This window comes from Astyanax mexicanus, chromosome 9 (genome assembly GCF_023375975.1).
Source record: "Astyanax mexicanus isolate ESR-SI-001 chromosome 9, AstMex3_surface, whole genome shotgun sequence".
NCBI classification, from domain to species: domain Eukaryota; kingdom Metazoa; phylum Chordata; class Actinopteri; order Characiformes; family Acestrorhamphidae; genus Astyanax; species Astyanax mexicanus.
Window position 1 is genome coordinate 33,115,443 of NC_064416.1, and position 20,065 is coordinate 33,135,507.

Consider the following 20,065-nt stretch of genomic DNA (forward strand, 5'->3'; position numbering starts at 1 on the left):
AAAAAAAATAAAAAAAATTAAACATTTAAAAAAAAAAAAATCCCATTTTTTTCAGTTTTCACAATGGATGACCCTTATACTAATACTGTGGTTGTAATTTCAGCGCAGGAAAAAAAACATATTTTTTTAGTATTAATTGTTAGTTCTTTTTAATTTATCAGATTTTCTTGTCATTTTCAGTTGCCAGAAATGTAGAAAAAAAATGTGCAAAAAACATATTAAAAACAGATCAATATGGATAGTCTACTGATAATCTTGCTTCTAAATTTGGTTTAGAAGTGCTTTTTACCTGTATTCTGTTTTTAATATTCAGGTTTTGGATTAGATTAACAAAAAAAAATTATTATGTACTATGAAATATTTAGTTTGTATATATTATTAAATATTTGTTTTCTGTTTCTTTAAGTATTTATTTTTTCTTTACTTAGTTGAGTAGCTCTTGCTATAATATGAATTAAAACATTAATTAAAAAGGGCTATTCATTGTATCTCACCAACTCTACCTCTTTCCTATGAAAAGATATTTTCCACATCAGAAGGTTTACAAGTCCTGGAAACAGGTCCTGTAGACAGATAAAGTTTAAATAAAACTTTCAGGCTGGAGTGAGCAAAGGTATAGTTAGAGAAAGAGGATGTGGAATTTTATGAGGACACCTCTCTAACTGTTAAACATGGGGGTGGATGGATCATGCTCTGGGGTTGTGTTGCTGCCAGTGGCATGGAGGAAATTGCACGGGTGAAAGGAAGAATGGATTCAATACAATAGCAGCATATCCACAGTTGTTTAGCATTAAATCTTGAATGGAAATGAATATCATGGGTGCCAATACATGCAAAAAAAATGGGTTTGTTATATTAAGACCATTTAAAATCTACACTTATTCTTGTCTATTTTGTCTGTCTCTTTCTTTACCTCCTCCTCACCATCTTTTTTTAAATCTTTCCACAGTTAAGCATTGCATACTTTCTGTAGAGTCCTCTTCATCTATGCATGTTTGATGTTTTTTGAGTAGCGATATTGAATTTCACTTACAGGCTGAGCTGAAACTGCAGATCTGAATGGGTTAATTAGGTTTCTAATGCATCATCAGCCATATTTGGAACTATAATGGGATATGTCTACCCTGCCCTGTACTGAGTGTCATATTCTCATTAACCCCCTCCTCCCCTCCATCCTGCAGACCCCAGGCAGTGGACAGAAGCCCACGTGCGAGAGTGGCTGATGTGGACGGTAAATGAGTTCAGCCTGAAGAACGTAGACTTCCACAAGTTCTGCATGAACGGCGCCAGCCTCTGCGCTCTGGGCAAGGACCGCTTCCTGGACCTGGCACCTGATTTCGTGGGCGACATCCTGTGGGAGCATTTAGAGATGATGGAGAAAGGTGGGTCGACCTGACGGGGTTTTGCTGGTGTGAGTGGATCAGATGCAGCAGTGCTGCTGGAGTTTTTAAACACCTTATTGTCCTTTATGGACTATTATATACATGTTTTTATTGAGACTTTAAGTGATAGACCAACACAAAGTAGCGCATAGTTATGAAGTAGAGCGAAAATGATACATGGTTTTCAATATTTTAGTCAAATAAAATATAAAAAAATTCCCCCTAAATAAATTGAATTAAAAAGTTAATCAAACAACATCATGAAGACTAATGGTCACTCTGGAAGGAGCTGCAGAAATCAACAGCTCTGATGTGGACAACTTTGAGTATTTCACTCCACAAATCTGGCGTTTTATGGAAGAGTAACAATAGAAAAATGGCAGCACTGTGCTGTGGATTTACTTGTCTTCAGCAGGAAGAGGGAAGCTCCAGAAATATATTGTTAAAAGAAACATATGAATTGCTGTTTGCAGCTGAGGTTCTGTAGAAGAAGATTCTGTGGTCAAAAAAAGACCAATTTAAACTTTCTGGCCTAAATGCTAAGCGCTATATGGGAAGGAAAATCACTCTGAACACACTATCCCCACTGTGAAACATGGTGGTGGCAGCATCATGCTGTAGAGATGCTTTTCTTCAGCAGGGACAGAGAAGCTGGTCAGATTCAATGGGAAGATGGATGGAGCCAATCCTGAAAGAAAACCTGTTGAAGGGAATAAAAGACTTGAGACTGGAAAGGAGATTCACCTTCCAACAAGACAATGACTCTAAACATACAGTCAGAGCTACAGTGGAATGGTTTAGATTCAAGAATATTCATTTGTTAGAATATTCAACATAGAATGGCCCGGTCTTAAATCCCATTGAGCTTCTGTGGCAAGACGTGAAATTTGCTGTTCACAGAGGCTCTACATTGAATCTAGCTGAGCTTGAGCTGTGTCAAAAAGAAAAATGAACAAAAATCTTAGACTTTAGATTCACAAAGCTAGTAGAGACAAACCACAAAGCACTTACAGTTGTAATTGCAGCTAAATTAGGCTCTGTTGTACTGAATATACTGATATATAACTTTTGCATGTCACACTTTTATATAATAATTTTAATTCCACTTCACAAATTATGCAATGCTTTGTGTTGGTTTGCCAATTAAAATCTCAATAAAGTACAGTACATTTAAGTTTGTGGTCAAGGTGTATGAATACTGTATACAAGCCACTATATATAAAAATGTATCTGGTGCTTTTAGGGTTGTTCCAATTCTTAGTGGGCGGATTTAACACCTTCCTTTTCTGCTCTTTTCTAATGGAAAGGGGTACACTCGAAAACATGGGCTAGGGGGTACAAAACGAAATGGGACTGGGCCTAAATCTTACCTTATTGCACAAACTTCAAGTGTATTATTGCTTTAGTAGTTCATGTACTGGTGTACGCATTGATACTCAGCTACTAATTCAGCTCCGTTTCGCTTTAGATCCGTTAAGCTTTAAAGGTGCATCAAAGTAGGTCCAGTTATCAGTCTGATCAGCTGTTGATACGAGCTAGAACACGCTATCTGCTTTCTGAATCTGCGGTATATGAAGAACTTGCTCATGCGGGTGTCAGTTGTTGCAGACTGTGTCGAAGCTTTATCTCTCGCACGGAGCCCAATCCTCCTTACACTGTTTACAGCAGGAGGAGACCCAACTGCATCAACTGCATCTACCACATATATCACACGTATCACTTCTGCTGCTTCTGCTGCCTCCACCGTTCCCTCTTATCTCCAGCGTGTCTTTAGCGTGTGACGTTCTACAGAGTCGTACGTGGGGTTACAGGGAGCAAGAGAGCAGGAGATTACATAACTGTCTGGTTTTTATGCTTTAAACATGATTTAAAACTAAGCTAATGTATAGAATAGAATATAGGACTGTGCCGATTCTCATTGTTTTAGATGATACAGTGAATTTTACACTCAAATTTTCTATATTTCTGCATAAATATAGCAGGATGCCTAAACCATCATCAGTTTTTCACATTTTCAAGTCTTAAAAGTAGTATAAAGAGAACAAAAGAGACAAAAATAAGACTTTAAAAATATTTTGTCATTAATTTATTGAGGAAAGTGATCCAATATTTCAATACTGTAATATTTGTGAGCCAAAAAAAGTATGTGTATATTGTTAGAGAAGTAATTGCAATATTGCAATATTATTGTCAGTTTATGCCACTTATATAATGATAGAATGAATATAATAGCATAATATCACAGTGTCAAATTACTTTTAAAGCAATAGCAACAGAATTCAAGTATTCAATAAATGAAACATAACATAAATTAAATAAGACTTTAAAAAAGCTAAAATTATTAAACACTGCATGGGAGTACACTCTTAGTAATGTATTTAAGTAATGTTTAGTAAAAACCTGAGTTAATTAGACTAAAAACATTTTGTTATTATGCCTAAATTGCATTCAAATGTCATTGATGTTTGTTTTTTGTTATTTCAATTGCTTTGTATCATTATGTATAATATGTATCTGTAGTAACTGTGTAGTTACATATTTACAACCATGTAATAACAGTGTAATTACTGGAGAAGTGCATATTGTGGCAGATTGATTATAATTATTACACAAGTTATGCAATCACACATCTGTACAAAGGTCAATTAGACCTTTATACAGAATATTTTGTTCATCTTCTTATAATAAAATCTGAATTATACATTTTCATTATTCAAAAACAATCACTGTTGGAGAAATAACAATGTATACACAAACTATTCTACACACACCTTTACATGTGATGCTGATGCATGGGTGCATAATACATCTGTAATAATGTGTACTTCACCAGTAGTTACACTGTTATTACATAGATTGTTAAAGTATAACTACACAGTTATTAGAGACACTTATTATAAAATGGAACTGCAGGTTCCCTTTTCTGAAATAAACCACTATTATTAACCAAAGTCAACATAAGTCAGCCTAAGTTACTGAGTTTATATCCATATATTGTATGATACTCTTAATTCAACTATGTAATAATTGTGACAGATCTGCTAATGACCTACTATGATTATCATGAATTAATCAAAAATACTGTGCATTCATTGATATATGTTTTTTTTTTTCTTCACACAGACGACACAAAGCTGTTCCCCGTCAGCAGCTTAACCTCTAGTTTCCAGGAATCTCGCTATACCTCAGACTACTTCGTCAGTGAGTACCCTGATGCCTTTCAGCCGGGCTTCCATTAGAACACACACACACACACACACGTACACACACACACACGTACACACACACACACACATGTACACACACACTCTCACTTTCACAGCCACCGCAGAGACTGTAATACGAGATGAACATTGATTGTCTGAGGAAAGTGTTAGCAGATCTGAGAGAGGAAAGAGAAGAACATGAAGAGCTAGAGAGCTGGGAGCATCATTTGCAGGATTGATCAGAAGGAAATGAGTTATTTTTTTGCTCATTTTGGTTTTGTTCAGTTATCCACAATGTTTAAAATAAAAGGTTTATGTAATAACTGTGTAGTTACACATCAGCAATCGTGTTATAACAATGTAACTACTTGTGTAACTTCAGGAGGCCAATGTACACTGATTATACGCTAATTTTATATATTGACAAAGTTCTACATCACACATTCAATCAAATTAAAAGATGCATGATGGCTTCTGTTTTTATTTTAAACTACATTTGGCTGGTTTAACAATCAATCAATCAGTCAATTATTTAATCAATTAATCTGTATTTTGTCTCGGAAATACATTGAGAGCAAATCTCATTTTCAGAGTAGCTGAGCATTTACAAAAACAGGGATTGACATGATAAAGAAAATAATAAATACATTTAATCATTTTAAAATAACAGTGAATAAAAGATACAAATAGCTAAAAAAAAAAATAATAAGAAGAATAAAACCTGGTTTAATTTATAAGAACATAAGATCAAAAGAAGCTAAGAATAATACAAAAATCTGTTAAAATTAAGCTAAAACTAACTTTTATATAGTACAGTTAAAAAAAACATTATTAATAATAATAATAAAATAAAACTTGTTTTAATTGACAAGAAACTTTTACATAGTACAGTAAAAATAAAAATAAGAATAAAACTTGGTATAATTGATAAGAAATTAAGATAAAAAAGATAAGAAAAATACAACAAAAACAGTTAAAATTAAGCTAAAACTAACTGTTACATAGTACAGTAAAAAACATTATTAATAATAATAATAAAAATAATAATAATAATAATGAAACTTGGTTTAATTGATAAGAAACTTTTACATAGCACAGTAAAAAAACATTACTACTACTACTACTACTACTAATAATAATAATAATAATAATAAATATAGCCGCAAGCGGCAATCATCGGGTTCAAGCACCAACTTGCACAATGGTGCCTACTGGAGCATTGAATGGTGATGTGTAAGAAGGTCTAATATGATTGGAGATGCCCTGTCACATTTAGAAATTATCAAGTTTTTCACCTGTTATTAATGTTGAGCAGAGGCCTTTCAACCTGATCAGTGCTTAAATTCACATGTAAATCTAGTGAACTTTGTAGGATATTCATTAAGTGAGTTAGAACTAGTCAAAAGGTGTCTACATGTTATTGGTATTGATCAGGTGGCTTCAACCAGAATGTTCACAAAGTGGTATTCAGATTGACCTTTGAACCTTTGCAGAACAAGCTGAAATGTTTGACCAAACAAGTTTAAATTAACACAAAGGAGTGAATGTTCTGATATGACATGTAATTACGAAGTTATTATAAATCTAGTTCTGAATTAAATGGCGCTTCATCAAGCACCAACTAGCACAATGGTGCCTACTAGAGCATAGGATGGTGATGTGTAAGAAGGTCTAACACAATTGGAGACATTCTGTCACATTTAAAATGATCAAAAGTCTTTCACCTGTTATTAATGTTGAGAAGAGGCACAAAGGAGTGAATGTTCTGATATGACATGTAATGTCAAGTTATTCTTAATCTAGTTCTGTATTAAATGGCGCTTCATCAGAGTGATATTGTACAGAGGTCTTTAACATTGTGAGATTACAGCAAATACTGCAGAGTTACAGCAATTTAGGTTAGAAATTCCAAGGACGCACAGATTGCTTGATGCCTGGAGAGTATTGTATGTGAAATTTTCACAAATGTTTTTAATGAACATTTACCTAGAGACTCTACAGTGTGCAGCAAGACTGAAATGGAGGTGATAGGCCAAATATCCAGAGAGTAGTTTCAATATAGCTATTTTCAAACAATTAGCAATTATAAATGAACAAAGCACTTTTTAAACATAGTTGTATTGAGAAATTTGTCAGAGCCACTGTACTAAATATGGCAAAAACAATTAGATGTCAAAATAGTACAGCATGATTGACATATACTCGTTTTTTTGGAACAGCGCCCCCCAGTGGGCGGATTGTTTCAGCACTTTGCAGGTCACTACAGTGTCTCCACCTGAACATAACTGCCAAATATCATCCAGATTGGGCAACATTCAGCCTGCCAAAATGTCTGCTGAATGCTGATTGGCTGATGGTGTTCAGCCATGTTGATTGATTAAGTTGCCCTTTGAACATCCTTTAGAGGCTGTATGATAGATTCTGCATGCAAAGTTTCAACTTGCTAGGTTGCACGGTTGCTGAGAAACAGGGCTCCAAATTTACCTCTTGAAGTGAATGGGGCATATATCCGGAAGGACTAATTTGCATATGGCGGCCATATTGTTTACATATGTCAACTTTTTCTTAATGAATATTGAAGCGCATGCTCTCACGAGTGTTTTGATACCAAACATGCCAGGATTGGTCAAAATTCCTAGGACTAGTTTGCAAAAGTAGGTTTTGCATATTATGCAAATTAGCACAAAATCTATATAGACGGAAGTGCATGGTCCAAATTGGAAAGTTGTTGGTATTGACCCAAGGAATCCATCAAAAAAAGAATTTTGAATGTAGGTCTTATGGTTTTTGAGTTATTGAGAAAATTGTGAAAAATGAATTTCCTTGTTTATAGCGCCACCACTTGACCAATCGGTGCCATTTTTGTTGTCCACCGAGATGCACTGATCCTACATCTACCTACCAAGTTTCATTTCTCTATGACTTACGGTTTAGGCTGCACAACTGTTTTTACAGGAGAAAAAGAATTATAATAATAAGAAGAAGAAAAATCTTAGCAAAAACAATAGGGTTCTACGCACCTTCGGTGCTTGAACCCTAATAATAATAATAATAATAATAATAATAATAATAAAATAAACTAATCAAAATAAGTAACAAAAAACAATTATAAAGGCAATACATGATTTACTAAACCTTAAAACGTCTTGTTTTAACCCTTATTTGTCAGGTTACGGCATTGAGCACGCTCAGTGCGTCCCCCCCTCAGAGTACTCAGAGCCTGGCTTCATCACAGAGTCCTACCAGACCCTCCACCCAATCAGCTCGGAGGACCTGCTGTCACTCAAATACGAGAGCGAGTACTCCAACGTGATTCTGCGGGACACGCCCCTCAACCCGGTGGATTACTTCACGGTGAAACAGGAAGTGGTGTCGCCCGACAACATGTGTGTGGGGCGCATCAGCAGAGGTGAGGCCTGGGATTGAGGGGGCGGAGCAGGTGGTCTTGTGTCTGTGTCTGTGTTTGTGTGTGTGGGCAAGGGTGGGTGGGTTTTTGGTTGGGTGTGTGTACAGGAAGGATGTAAATGGTAACATGAACCAAATTCTACGCCTATATATAAACTTAGACAACCCACATACAGTATAAATATATAACACATGCATGTTGCTGCTGTCATGCAACATTTTTGTATGTATCTTAATTTTTTGCTGTTTTTAAAAATATATATAAAATTGTGGGAGTGGAATACAATAGAAGTTCTTTAAACTGCAAAACTTTTTTTTGTGGCATGGCTTTGCATAAAACACTGCTTATTTGCATAAAAGTGTCAGAGCTCTTAAATGGCTCATTCTGCGCCATGGTTCTTTACATTATGTTCAAATCGTATTATGAATGGACCAATAGAATTGCTCAAAATGGAATAAAACCATTTCACATTGATTTTCATTCAACAAAATGGTCAAAACGTTTATTTCTTCTCCTGTAAAGTTGCCAATTTGGACATAGGAATTTTTGGTAATGATCGTGACCTGCGGTGTCTGGCTTGAATAGTCCATGCAAATGGTTAGACGACTCTTAATTTACATAAAATACATCCCCATTCAATGCAGTAGGCCTCACATTCAAATCAAAAGTCACGGGACGTGAAACCAGTTCATGTTCTGTGACCTTTGGTATGTCAGTGTATATAAACAGTGCGGTGAGTTTATATACTTTTCTACCGCCTTCAACGTTTGGATCAGTATATGTGACGTAATAATGCTGTTTTCACTGTGTTTTCAATGCTGTGTTGTTGTTGTAACTATGGAAAATTGAAGAAAAAAAGCTTATCTGATGATTCTATCATGTACGTATATGGGTTGACCGCTGGCACAGAGTCAAGACGGGGCCGTCCCTCTCATCAAACATTCATACAAGACAAGACAAGACAAAAAAAAAAAAAACTCTCCCATTGTTCTCTTTTCTCACTGAATCTACACCAGTGTCCCCATTTCAGTCCGTCCTCCCCGTGACTGAGGCGGTCGGTGGCGTGTGTGGTCCGCATAGCTTTGGTTTGGCAAGATTCTCTTCGTGTGTGATTCTCTTGTAGCGCCGTCGCATGTGCTCTCGCGCAGAGCAAAGGAGACCGTTGGGTTTGTTTGCGGTTCCTGCAGAGTACAGACAAGACAAGATAAAAAAAAAAAAAAAAACGCATAACAGGGAAGAAGAAGATGAAAAAACAAAGGCGTTTGCATCAAAGTGAGCGAAGTGCGAAGCCGCAGAAAGAGAGAGACAGAGAGAGAGAAAGAGCTGCGAGAGCTCCAGCCCCGTGTTTTTATGTGAAAGGTTTCGGCGCGAGTGATGGTAATGGGGACGCTGTGTTTTGTGCGCTTTCGTCTTCTCGTAAGGTGCCAGAGGTGTCAACAGAGCGAAAGAAGCTCGAGGCGCTTTTCTCGCAAAGCCGTTGGTTGTGTGATTTGTCCTCTCACAACTCTCACAATTCATCTAGAACAGGTTTAAAGCAGTGATTTGGACATATTTTTGTGATGTTTTTTTTTTCAATATGGTTGATTAAGCTCTATGAGTTGAGGTTTGTTTCTTTAGTTTTGCTCTGGATTCACCTTAAAGCATGTGAAGCTGTTCAATAATGCAATAATCTGGAAGTTGAGTAATCTCAATTAGACTTGTTTATGTGGTTTCTGAGACTGTATAACATCATTATTTGCAAAAAGTGACCAAGAGATACAGAGATACTGGTCCAAGCCTCTTATGAGTAAACGCCACTGTAAAAGTGCCAATAGAGGCAAGGTGGTGGTGGCTACAGTGGCTTACTAGGAAGAAGAAGAAAAAACCTTAGGAGGAGCCAAAGACTCAGTAAGAGGAGTCCTTTGGTTGACCAGGACAGCGCAAACAGAAAAAAAATAATTTACAGAACATTCATTCATGTTGATTATATGCTTGTTAGGTTATTGCTTTTTAAATTATTTTTAAATAATGTTTTGAACATTCTAAGTCATGTCTAGTCATGTTACACCACCCCATTCATTCTGCATTAAAGAAGCAATTTGTAAAACCAAAAGCAAAGAGCCAACCAAGCAACTCAAGCAGCTTTTGCCAAAGATTGTGAGCAATGGACACTCAGGACTTTCAAAAAATAAAAACATAGCATAAAAAATGTGTTTAGTAGATGATTTATTTGATGTATTAACGCTTCTGAGCCATAAATCTTATACAGTTGGAAAACCAGTTAATTTCCCTTTTAAATGGAGCCACATTTGTAAGGAATTAGCTTTTTTGGGACGAGCAGCAGAGCTGAGTATGTGGGTTGCACCTGTTAAAAATGAGCAAAATCTTCTCTGCCAATGGCTGTTTCTACTGACATGTATTCTAAGTTTCTGGTGATCTATTGATTTATAAAATGAAAGAAAACACATAGAATGAGAAGAGCTGAGTCCAAACTTTTGACTGGTATTGTATGTATGTGGAAAGTAGACTATTTATGTTTTTTTAGGGGTGTGTAAATTATGTTTCTAGGACTCGTTTGAGTTATAAAAGGGTTTTGGCCAATTCTGACTAAAAAAGTTTGGGTTTATTAATCGTTTATTATTGGAGTCATTCCAACGAAAAACCACATAATAACCCCAATTTCTCCAAACCTAATTTAATCTTTTTTTAGATTAATATATATTAATATCTTAGTAATAAGACGCATGCAATGCAATACAAAACCTAATAACATACAGTGGATGATAGATGGTGATTCTTGGAAGGGCTCAATTGTAATCAAGGTAAAGCATTACCACTATGATTGGGAGAGTGCCAGGTCGAATCCTGGTCATGTAGCTTGCCATCAGCTGCTGGAGCTTTTGGACTTGAACTCTCTCTGGGTGGGTAGATTGTGGGTAGATTCTTCTCATCACTCCTAGGGTGATCAGCACAAGGAGTCTGGAACCGAGCCGCTGCACTTTCCTCTAAACATCCTGTGATGCTACTTAGCAATAGTGAGAATCAGTAGCCGTTTGAAAACAGGCGGTGGCTGACGTCACATGTATCGGAGGAGGCATGTGTTAGTCCTCACAATCCTTGAGTGCTGTGGCATCACTAATGATAAGGATTTACAGTTGAGTAGCTAGCTTCATGCAGAGCATCTCTGAAATGAAACGTCTCTAGGTATGACCAATCCATGCATCATGCTGTGACTTGTTGACTTGGCAACTATGCTGCAATTCTTTTTTCTTTTTTTTTCCCCAACGTGGGAAAGTATTTGTGGCACCACCAAACCTCACATGTGGCTTCAATTGTGAAGGATTGCAGTGGAGCATTCTGGGATTGACTGCTCCTCTGGATTGCCCTTCGTTCTTTAAGTGGCCGTTCAACTGCTGCCGCTCGTTTTATCTGTGCTTTGGCTTAAAATAGAGCAGCAATTTGTTCCGATTTTCCCTTTTTCATCCAATTACGTGACGGTTATATAAGAAGAAAAAAGCCCTGTATCAGTTGTGTCAGTGGTGCTGGCTTGTTCTGGGTCAGTTCTAGAGTTGTTCTGGTCCAGAAACACTCTTGTAAGGAATTCTGCTACATGTAGCCTCCCTTGGCTAGCCTAGCTCCATCACATCACACCTAATAAAGCTGTATGAGTCTGGCCTGCATTCTCTCAGCTCAGGCCAGAGCTTGAGTTTTGCTTTGTTATAAAGTGACTATCTGTAGTCACTTTATAACAAAGCAAAATCCAAACTCCGAATATACATTCGATTTTAACAGTATTGGGTTGATTATAAATGTGTTTATATGTACTATATACTGTATGGGTGAATATAGAAACTCTGTGTAACAAAACAGCTTTCACGATTTACTCTGAAATGTGCATTATTAGACATATAGAGGAATGTAAACCTTTACTTTAAAGATCTTTTTCTATGTTTTATTCAAGGTTTTATTCAGTTTTCTTTGTTGTGGGGTGGCTTTTTTGCCTGTGTAGCCGCACTGCTGTGTGGTTAATAAATCTTTAAGTGGTTACGCAACGCAATTTTTAAAGTTGTTTTAAAGAGTTTTTTTGAATCAGTTAAACATTCTAGTTATTTTGGCTATTTTCATTAATAATAAGCTATAAAGCTACTTAAATGTGTCAGATAATTCATTAAACTCAGGTTCCAATCACTTGCATGACCACAGGTGTATAAAACCAAGGACCTAGTCACATTAGTGAAAGAACGGGTCTCTATCAGGAGCTCCAGTCCAGTTGTGAAATTTCCTCACTACTAAATATTCCACACACTGTAAACCCACAATTAAAAGTCTCTTATATGTAAAATTGGATGTTTCCAAACATTATTCAACTATTTTGAGTTAGCTGATATTTGGAGTGCATTATTAATATTATTAGCATTATGACATTTTGGATCATTGACTTCTTATACAAACCTGATAAAATTATTATTTTTAATATCTCAGTTAGCCATATCATATTGCATGCAATAATACAATTCAAAATTATTTTTTTTGAATTCAGTGTTTTGTTATATCGCCAAAAGTATCGTTATCTTGAAAAAAAATACCATGAAATATCGTGATATCATTTTATCAGCCATATCGCCCACCCCTAGCGTAAAGTACTAAATAGTAAACTATTGTGTACTGTCTGTAACATTGACCTTTATACTGACTACATCTCTCGTTTTTTTTTTTTTTTTTCTTAGGAAAGCTGGGAGGCCAGGATTCGTTCGAGAGCACAGAAAGCTTCGAGAGCTGCGACCGCCTGACGCAGTCGTGGAGCAGCCAATCATCATTCAACAGTCTGCAGCGCGTGCCGTCCTACGACAGCTTCGACTCGGAGGACTACCCCACCGCCCTGCACGGGCACAAGCACAAGGGCACCTTTAAAGACTACGTCCGGGAGCGCTCGGACCTCAGCAAAGACAAGCCGGTCATCCCCGCCGCCGCGCTCGCCGGCTACACGGGTCAGTCCAAACTCCCCCCAAATACACCCCCCACCCCCCACCGCAGGCTCCACTACACACACTGATTCAGGGTTAGTCAGGCCTGTGTAATACACACTGCAGCACGGCAGCTCTGAATCACACAGCACTCACTAATTACTCACAGCGCAGATCTTACGCTGCTGCTGCTGCTGCAGTTTATGGAGCTGTTTGATGTGTACGTGTTGTCTGGCAGTGAGAGCTGGAGCTGTAGCTGTAGGTCATTCATGCTCTTGCATCATCTGTGAGCTGGACTATATGATATGTTTTGGCATGTCAAGATATTGCAGCGGTATAGTACAACGGTGTTGTGATTAATCCCCACAGTATGCAGGTTATTTTATTTTTTAATATCAATCAATCATATAACAGCTTTGTTCTCAAAATATTATAAGTTTAAAAAAATTAATAAAACTCTCTTAAAATGTATTTCAAAATTCATTTTTCTCAAAATAGTATGACTTCAAATATTAATAAAACAAAACAAACAAAACAAAATTTCTGAAAATATTAAGATTTTATTCTCTAATTGTTACTAAATATAACTTTACTAAAAAAAACTTTATTTATGACTTTATTCGTAAGGTAACACAAATATATTCTAAAAAAAAAAAATTGATTATTCTCAATTTCTCAATTTTACTAAAATAATTGTCTCATATTTTCTCGAAACATCATTCTCGACTTTATTCATAAAATATAACAAAAAAAAAATCTCTATAAATATTATGACTGTTTATTATTCTTGAAATGCTAAAACTTTATTCTCATAATGATTTCTCAAAATATTACAGTTGTTATCCAAATAATCTATATTTTTAAATATTCTTAAAATATTACAACTTATTTGAACAAAAAAAATGTCTCTACATATTCTGACTTTATTTATAAGGTAATACAATTATTTTATTCTTAAAAATATTACTATTTTACTTTAGTGTTGTGAAACATTCACTAGTTTTTTTTTAACTGAAATTATTTTATTATTGTATATCTCCATGCCTCCATGCAGTTTAAAGGTCTTTACATAATAACCAATAATCAGATAACCAGTGCCGCCTTAAATCCTACCTTAAGCAGGTGGGAATTCTTACACATTGACTGAACTGTAGCACAATTGATATTGATTCGGTGACTGACAGCAGTGATGCAAAATTCAGAATATTGATAGTAAAAATGAAAATGTTATAAGAAAATTGCAAGGAATGAAAGGATAAGTGAGTGATGAGGCAAACAAACAACAAAAACCCTTCGCCCAAAACCCGCAGCAGAGAGACTGAGTGCACTTAGTAGGACGCGACTGACTCCGGATCCACCTCAGCACCTTGCACCAGTTCTTTAACCACAGCAGCACCTTTATGAACAAAGCTGCAAGTTCTAAATTCAGCGTTTATGGCACTGCTGTGTGTGTGTGTGTGTGTGCCATTTCCCCAGCCAATTTGTAGCATCTCTCTCTTTTTCTCCCTCTCTCTCCCTCTCTCTCTCTCTCTCTCTCTCTCTCTCTCTCCCTCTCTCAGTCTCTTTCCTCGTTTTTCATGTGTACGGGTTTATCTGCGGCCGCATCTCAACCCATTTCCCGGGTCGTCTTGGTAACGCAGGGCGCAGTGCCGGATGATAGCGGCTCCGTGCACTTAACCTGAGAGTGTCTTTATCGGCCGATCTCTCTGCCAGGCTTTTTCTGAACCGGCGCTACAAAAACGCAGACAAAGACACGGCTTTAAACCTACACACACGCCTGTCACAACACTCGCGCCGGGGTTACAGAGTCTGAATGCTATTTTTAAGTCCTTTAAGTCATTTTAGAGACTTTTCCTCTAAATGAGAATGAGACGTTGTGCAGCGTGGTGAAAAAAGCTGTGTAGATTTAAATCTTATTTCAATTAAGTGTGCAACCTATAGTAGCTGAATGCATTCATTTAATCCAGAATTTCCCTGTGGAATAAATAAAATATCTAATATTAAAAGTTATAACAGGAATTAATAATAAAGTATTATAGCGATTATACTACAGTTCCATTATCACTGTTTATTGAAAGATTTTGAGTTAAAGAGGACGAAAAAATCTGATCGGTTTGGTTATAAAAAACTCAAAATAGATAAAACTTAAAATTGTTCCATTGCTGCTCTGTTTGTAGCTGCAGTGTTTGGCTTGTAAGCGCTGTATTATTGCTAGGTTACCTGTGTGTGGCGGAGTAACACATGGTTTAGCTCCGGTTACAGTGCATTACCGGCTGATAACGGCACTAATAGAACACCTCTCAGCCAATAACATTGCAAGGATGGAACTAAGTGTGGTATACTAATGGTTACTATCCTGTAGTCCTCATCTGGCTTTAGGCATGGTACCAATAGGACAGGACAGGACTATGTAAACTGATTTAGAAGTGTTCCCACACATGTATAAGTTGTGAGGTGTTATCTTGTGATTGAGGTTGTGAATTGTAAATTGCAGGAGATACAATACACCATAGAAGGCTAATTAGGCTAATAGTGTAAAGTCAGTCTGATATTTACTTATATTGTGCACAAATTTAAAATAAATGGACCAACTGAAACGTTCTGAAACTACTTTGGAGTCAAGTTGCATGTGCATGAGACAGTGATGATGATGTAAGTGGTATAAGAGCTGTAAATTAAGTATAGGAGAAATCGTTACATCAGACGTTGTAACCACGTGGTTTATAAGTGTGAAAGGAATCCCTTTTTGAGAGAAACGGCCCACAGTGTTACTAAAAAGCCCAGCTTTGACTCAAAGTGAGACTCTATTGAATCTGTAACCCCCTCACTGTCATGGCTGATGGTAACGCCCTTCGGAAACAAAAGAGCAAAAAAAAAAAAAATGAAAGCATGAATGAGAGCTCTCACTATCAGCCATTAGTGCTAATCTTAAACACACTTTCAGCTAAAGCAGACAATCCTCACATCATTACCCTCACACACTCCTCAAACGTCATCATGTTATAAAGAACAACAGCTCAGTGAGCTCCTGAGAGAGAGAGGACAGTAGAGGTAGACAGAGAGTGAGAGATAAATAAAGATAGATAGACAGATAAAAATAAAAAGAAAGACAGACAGCGAAACAGTGAGAGAGGTGAGAGCCAGATACACAGAGAAAGAACTAAAGCAAAGAGAAAGAGATGATGGTAGAGGTAAAGAGTGAGAGTGAGAGAGAGGATGAGAGAGAAAGAGACAGAGAGATAAATAAAGCAAAGAGAGGTAGTAAGAGAGAACTAAAAAGAGAGATGTAGAGGAAAAGAGAGAAAGAGGGAGAAAAAGGGAGAAGTAAAGAGAGATAGAACAAGAGAGGTAAAAAGAGAGAGAAAGAAATAAAGAGAGAGGGGGCAAGAGAGGTAAAAAGAGAGAGAGAGAGAAATAAAGAAAGGTAGAAAGAGATAAATAAAAAGAAAAATAGGGAGAAAGAGAGGTAGACGTAAAAATGTGAAGGAGAGAACAAGGGAGGTAGAGAGAGAGATATAAAGAGAGGTGAAAAGAAAGAGATAGAAATAAAAATAGATCGAGGACGAGAGAGGTAGAAAGAAAGAGAGAAATAAAAAAGAGAGAGCAGAAGAGAAATAAAAAAGAGAGGGAGAGAAAACAAGGGAGAAAGAGACGTTAAAGTAAAAAGTGAGAGATATATTAAGAGAGAAAAAAGGGTTAAAAGAGAGAAATAAATAGAGAGGAAGGATGAGGGAGGTAGAAAGAAAGAGAGAAATAAAAAGAGAGAGAGGATGAGAGATGGAGAAAGAGAGTGTGATAAAGATCGTGAGAGAAATAAAGAGAATGATAGAAAGAAAGAGAAAGGTAGAGGTAGAGATAGGTAGAGAGAGAGGTTAAGAGAGAGAGAGGGGACGAGAGAGGTTGAAAGTGAGAGAGAGGCCAAGAGTTTGAGAGAGAGAGAAATTAAGAGAGATAGAGAGAGATAGAAAGAAACAGAAAGGTAGAGTTTGAGAGAGATAGAGAGAGAGAAATAAAGAGAGAGATAGAAAGAAACAGAAAGGCAGAGTTTGAGAGAGATAGAGAGAGAGAGAGATAAATAAAGAAACAGAAAGGCAGAGTTTGAGAGAGATAGAGAGAGAAAAATAAAGAGAGAGATAGAAAGAAACAGAAAGGCAGAGTTTGAGAGAGAGAGAGAGAGAGAGAGAGAGAGAGAGAGAAATAAAGAAACAGAAAGGCAGAGTTTGAGAGAGATAGAGAGAGAAAAATAAAGAGAGAGATAGAAAGAAACAGAAAGGCAGAGTTTGAGAGAGAGAGAGAGAGAGAGAGAGAGAGAGAGAGAGAAATAAAGAAACAGAAAGGCAGAGTTTGAGAGAGATAGAGAGAGAGAGAGAGAGAGATAAAGAAACAGAAAGGTAGAGTTTGAGATAGAGAGAGAGAGAGAGAAAGAAATAAAGAGAGATAGAAAGAAACAGAAAGGTGGAGTTTGAGAGAGGTAGAGAGAGAGGTTTAGAGAAATAGAGAGAGGGTGATAGAGGTAGAGAGAGAGGTCGAGTGAGAGAGAGGTTAAGAGAAAGAGAGAAAGGGTGAGTGAGGTTGAGAGAGAGAGGTTGAGAGAAAAAGAGAGGTTGAGAGAGGCCTGCAGACTGGTCTAATAGGCATTTATGTAATGGTTTGAAATGGCTGTTTATAGCGGGGGAAGCGGCGGTGCTCACTGGGCGCGCTCAGTCCTGGCGTGTGGAGATGAGGGGGTTGATAAGCCAGTGATAAAAACAGCCTCTGCCTGAGCTTTGAGGTTTTTCATGCTTCACGTTTCCAAATCACAAACACCAGAACACATGCAGCACGAAGAGAACGACATGACCACAGCACCGCAGCTCACACTCATCAACACAGCCTCATTTCTTCTTCTTTTTCTCTCTTTTTTACATTCTAACCTTTCTTTCGTTTTAGCTCCTAAACACTGCTAGCCGTGGTCAGAGACTACGGCTGTGTCCCAATTGCGTCCTGAGGTAAAAGGGTGCATGCCTAGGGTGGAATAAGGCCAAATAGGACAGTTTAGCTATACCAAGTTTACATTCTTGAACTCTGTTTGGCCATTGTAAGCCTGCATCTACTTTTAGACCTATTGTCAGAGAGACTTCTAGACCTCGACCTTTGGTTTAAAGACATGGGTGGTGGTGCTGCTGCTGTTTCTGGGGACTGGGGGTGGTTTACATAGCTGCGGTCTGAGTTTCTGAAATATACTTTAGAGCAGAGGTACACTATGGCTGTGTCTGAAACGGAAGAAATGCTGCCTGCTTAGGCTGGATTCTAAGGCAGTTAGGGTTAGTAATTTAATTTAGATTAGGGTTAGTAATTTAATTAAGTAAATGCTAACCGCTAATGACAATACAGCTTAATACTCATATCTAGAAGTGAGCTGTTGATACTTTGGCAACATCAGGGAGAATTTTATTTCCATTTTGTTGCAGATATAGCCTTTTAAGTTTGATAGTCAGCATTTCTTGCGTTTTGAACACAGGATGCATGTCCAATTATTTGTAGATAACCCTGCTCAACTAATAAATGAGCATTCAGCTGTGTTAAGTTGCAGCCATTGCCAAACACATACAGTTTGTTTGCCACTAGTCAATGTAGAGAAGTATTATCAATAGAATAGGACTTTCTGAAATACAGCTCTAAAAAAAAAATAAGTGACCACTTAAAAATGATGAGTTTCCTTGATTTTACCAAATTGAAAACCTCTGGAATAGAATCAAGAGGAAGATGGATGATCACAAGCCATCAAACCAAGCTGAACTGCTCGAATTCTTGCACCAAAAGTGGCACAAAGTTATTCAAAAGCAGTGTGAAAGACTGGTGGAGAAGAACATGGAAAAAATGCAAAATGCATGAAAAAAACTGTGATTAAAAAACAGGATTATTCCACCAAATACTGATTTCTGAACTGTTAAAACTTTATGATTAATGGACATTAGAGACAGTTCCGTCAACAAAATTTTTAGAAGAAGGTGGCCCAATACCTTTGTCCAATACCTTTGTCCATATCCCCAGTGTGCTTTCGTATTCATATCTAACTCATTTATACTAAAACTCATCAACATTTTTGGGCTTAGCCCCAATGAAACCATTCATGAGCCAGTCATCATTCAGATCTGACCAATCACGGCCAAGAATGCCTCTTTAATAGCCAACCATGCTGCACAGAAAAAAAGCTAGTTTTGACCGTTTTTAATGATATTTGAAAGGATATTTCCCATTTTTACCCAATTTTAAAGCCCAATAACCCAATGTTCAGTAGTATCAATAGTAATACCCCCAGCACATGCCTCCTCAGATAGATGTGAAGCCAGACTCCGCCTCTTTTCCAACTGCTGTCAATCAATGCAGCATCACTAGGCAGCGGCTGATCCCCAGCTCTAATGCACCAGCTAACAGATGCCTGTGCCGACCATCGAAAAAAGGGGAGAGAGCGCCACCTACTATGCACATCCAGAGAGAACATAGAGAATGAATGATTGATGAATGATCTCTCAGACTCCGACTGCTGATGCTGAACCATCAATGTCCTCAGATATTACCTTAGTCTTTTTTTTTTTTTACTGTTTAAAGCATTGTGTCCCAATGCACTGATGTCCCAATTCTTGCTATCAATATGGTGCATCATTAGCAATGGCCTTTTTTTTAACTGATTTCTGCAGCAAAACCGAAAAAGAAGCTTTCTCGTCGAGTTTGCTGGAAACCAGAGCAGCTAATCAGATAATCAGGCTCTGGTATCTATGTAGGTGCATTTTTTTATTTTTTTGATGCCGTGAGTTTTGAATCGAGTGCTTGTATTTTTAGCCGAATGTACACAGACACAATCTCTTCTCATCAGGAAGATGCTTCTTCTGAGAGCTGTTGACTATCTCTCTCTCTCTCTCTCTCTCTCTCTCTCTCTCTCTCTCTCTCTCTCATTTTCTCTCTCTATCATTTTTCTCTCTCTCTATCTCTTTTTCTCTCTCTCTTTGAAGCAGGTGTGATGTGAAGTGTTGGTTGATCTTAATGCACAGACCGCAGAGATGAAAGCAGGTTATTGAGCTGGTGCAGAAGCAGCAGGCCTGCTCCTCAGACTGCACCCGCTCTGAGAGCACTGCGACGCTAACGCTA

The 20,065-nt window shown here is 37.4% G+C and overlaps 2 protein-coding genes across 3 annotated transcripts in view; both read left to right on the forward strand.

Annotated features, from left to right (window-relative positions):
- Window positions 1–6,178, forward strand: part of LOC103026716 (ATP-sensitive inward rectifier potassium channel 1) — a 342,879-nt gene extending 336,701 nt beyond the window's left edge. Inside the window, exon 3 of the transcript XR_007440738.1 lies at window positions 5,995–6,178. The gene's annotated coding sequence lies outside the window, so the exon portion shown is untranslated. The remainder of the gene's footprint in view (window positions 1–5,994) is intronic.
- The window catches only part of ets1 (v-ets avian erythroblastosis virus E26 oncogene homolog 1), a 109,588-nt gene that overhangs the window by 81,456 nt on the left and 8,067 nt on the right, over window positions 1–20,065 (forward strand). For both annotated transcript variants that reach the window (XM_022679742.2, XM_007250993.3), the window contains 4 exons: window positions 1,182–1,382; window positions 4,506–4,583; window positions 7,758–7,997; window positions 12,701–12,961. In XM_022679742.2, coding sequence (XP_022535463.2) covers window positions 1,182–1,382; window positions 4,506–4,583; window positions 7,758–7,997; window positions 12,701–12,961 — 780 coding nt within the window. The remainder of the gene's footprint in view (window positions 1–1,181; window positions 1,383–4,505; window positions 4,584–7,757; window positions 7,998–12,700; window positions 12,962–20,065) is intronic.